The 2,703-nt window shown below is 35.3% G+C and overlaps 1 protein-coding gene across 1 annotated transcript; it reads left to right on the forward strand.

The window, feature by feature from the left end:
- Positions 1–304: 304 nt before the first annotated feature.
- On the forward strand, positions 305–2,264 carry LOC107301906 (snake venom metalloproteinase ACLF-like; the record flags this gene model as incomplete). The annotated part of the gene is made up of 3 exons (XM_015831065.1): positions 305–404; positions 1,254–1,332; positions 2,163–2,264. Coding segments are annotated over 3 exons (260 nt in total), but the record flags the coding sequence as incomplete, so codon positions are not given.
- Positions 2,265–2,703: the final 439 nt, after the last annotated feature.

The following is a 2,703-nucleotide window of genomic DNA, read 5'->3' on the forward strand; positions in this document are numbered from 1 at the left end:
AAGATGGTATAGTGGTTACAACTCAAGATTAGTTTTGAGAATGAGATTCAAGTCTATCACTGGATGACTTTTGAGTCCGTCTCTCTGTCCCAGCTCAACCTTATTCACCAAGATGTTCAATTAGAGAATGAAATCTTGTATTTATGCAGGAAAGTTAATTTATGATCTTAAAGTTCAAAGCACCAGATGAAATACTCTAAATCTAATAAATAATTTGGGTATGGCAAATTATTCATTAGATTTAAATTAATACAGGTGTAGAGTTGTTAAGAGGGTACACATCTTAGCTGCTTAATTTTTTAAGAAGTAAACCCTGAACTCTTTGCTTTTCAGTATGAAGACGCCATGCAATATGAATTTAAGGTGAATGGAGAGCCAGTGGTCCTTCACCTGGAAAAAAATAAGTATGTTAACTCAAGTTTTTTTTCTTAACTTCACTTGGAGAATGTGGAAAATGTATATTCCTGGACACAATCTAACAGAAATAATAATTGCATTCCTTTGTCTTTATTATTAAGTATAAGCTATAAAGAAATTACCCTATATGTGGGTACCTGCGTGTCACTTTATCCTATTCCACTGGAGACATTTCATGCTGAATTCTAATGTGTGCTTTAGAAGTTCTAGTGTCTCCTTTTGTTTTGTTTAAATATGAAGGCTGCACGGAATTTCAAGTTAGCATCTGGATGGTCTTGTTTTGGCATGGAAACAAAGCAGGACTAGAGAGGGAAGACTAGCAAGGAATATCTAGATTGGCAAAATAGAAGGCAATGCCAAGTGAATAGATGAGACACCAGGAATGGAGAGTGACTCCATACATTGGTTTAAAGCTTCAAGAGAGATGATTCTGTATGAAGGTTCAAGGCATCCATTTCCTTGAGGTTGCTTCATTTTACTCTTTAGTAAATAGAGCTATACTGCTCTCCTTTATAGACCAAGCAGATTCATCAGATTGTTGCATAGACCAGAAGAATAAAAAGAAGACGCAATAGAAAATGTCTTCTCCTGGTCAATCATACTCCTCTGAGCCTTGATGAAGAGAATTGCACAGCTTCCTTGGTGTAAATCTCTATCCTCGGGTGAATCTAGTATGCACAGCCCTCCTCTTAAATAGCCATGGGATTGAAATACCTGCTCCATTCTTTTGATACCAAACAAGATGCTTACATTTCCACTATACAGTAGTTGTAAACTTATTATAAAATTATCTCAGTCCTACTTAATTCCTGACATAGATATTCTCTTCTTTGCAGAGGACTTTTTTCAGAAGATTACAGTGACACTCATTATTCCCCTGATGGCAGAGAAATTACAACATACCCCTCGGTTGAGGTAGGGTCTTATTTTTAAGAGTCTTACTTTATTATTATTATTATTATTATTATTATTATTATTATTATTATTATTATTATTATTATTATTATTATTATTATTATTATACGTCAATTGAAGCAAACGTTTGTGCACAATATTACAAATATACAAGAACGAGACCAGGCTACTCAAAAAAAGAAGGGCTATATATCTATGAAGTATCTTATATTGATATGTACTTATAAGGATGTATGGATTGTTAAACCCAGTTTGTTTTACTCATTGAATTACCACAACAGTATTTCAATCATCCAGTTCTTTCCTACTGGGTGAAAGCCAACATTTGGGGAGTGAGTTTCACAAACAGATTTATTATGAGAACATCAGGTTTATAAGATCTATATTTTCATTTTTGAACCAGACTACAGGGATACATGCAAAATCTTTTATTTGTAATACCAAAAGTGATAACAACTTTGTTCCTATACAGAAATCCATATAATATCTTTCATATTAAATTGGTCCAGAACGTGGCCCTATCAGCTGCAAAAAAAATGACAGCACTATCATGCTTGGTTGGTTGTCTGCCCAAATGTTCTTAGCTTTGTGCCATCAGTGGGACTCCCCCTGCAGTGTGACCTGATTTATGGAGACTTGCATTTATCTTATGTTCATTTTGCAACAATCAATATTAAGCAGGTCTTCTGTCCCCCTGAATCAAAATTTTCTGAATAACTGCTGTCTTAATATTTCATTGATGTGGTGGAATACATTGGAACTGTACTTCTGCTCATCAAATCACACTACAAACCAACTTTAACCAGTGTAGTCCTCTTGTCTCCCTACAGGATCACTGCTATTATCACGGACGCATCCAGAATGATGCTGACTCAACTGCAAGCATCAGTGCATGCAATGGTTTGAAGTAAGATAATCTCTAATCTTTTATTTATTTTATTAAGAATAATATACTGCTCTTGGAGTTTTCACAGTTAAAATGAAGGACATCAGTTTTTCATGCAAATGAGCTGGGTGTGATCCAAGACTTCTGCAGAATTAAGAAAGACTTTGGCTGAATACCAAGAAGAGCTGCTGCCAGCCAGTAGAGACACTAGGGAGCTAAACCAGATCTGTGTAAAGGAGCTTCCAAGCCCCTGTCTCCTTTACATACAGGAGGTGATGTTACAGGTAGAGAAGATAAGTAGGTTTCAGATTGCATACCTTGCTAGAAAGGTATTCCATGCAAAAGTATCTCCAAATGAATACTGTACAGATATTTCGTGGTTGTATTGAGTGTGTGCAATCTCTTATATCTTTCTGATCATACCTGTATCTTTGAGAAGTATGAGAAAGGGATATGAGTGCTGAGGAAAAAAATTAAAAAAATCA

This window comes from Protobothrops mucrosquamatus, unplaced genomic scaffold (genome assembly GCF_001527695.2).
Source record: "Protobothrops mucrosquamatus isolate PMUCROS unplaced genomic scaffold, P.Mucros_1.0 scaffold19275, whole genome shotgun sequence".
NCBI lineage: Eukaryota > Metazoa > Chordata > Lepidosauria > Squamata > Viperidae > Protobothrops > Protobothrops mucrosquamatus.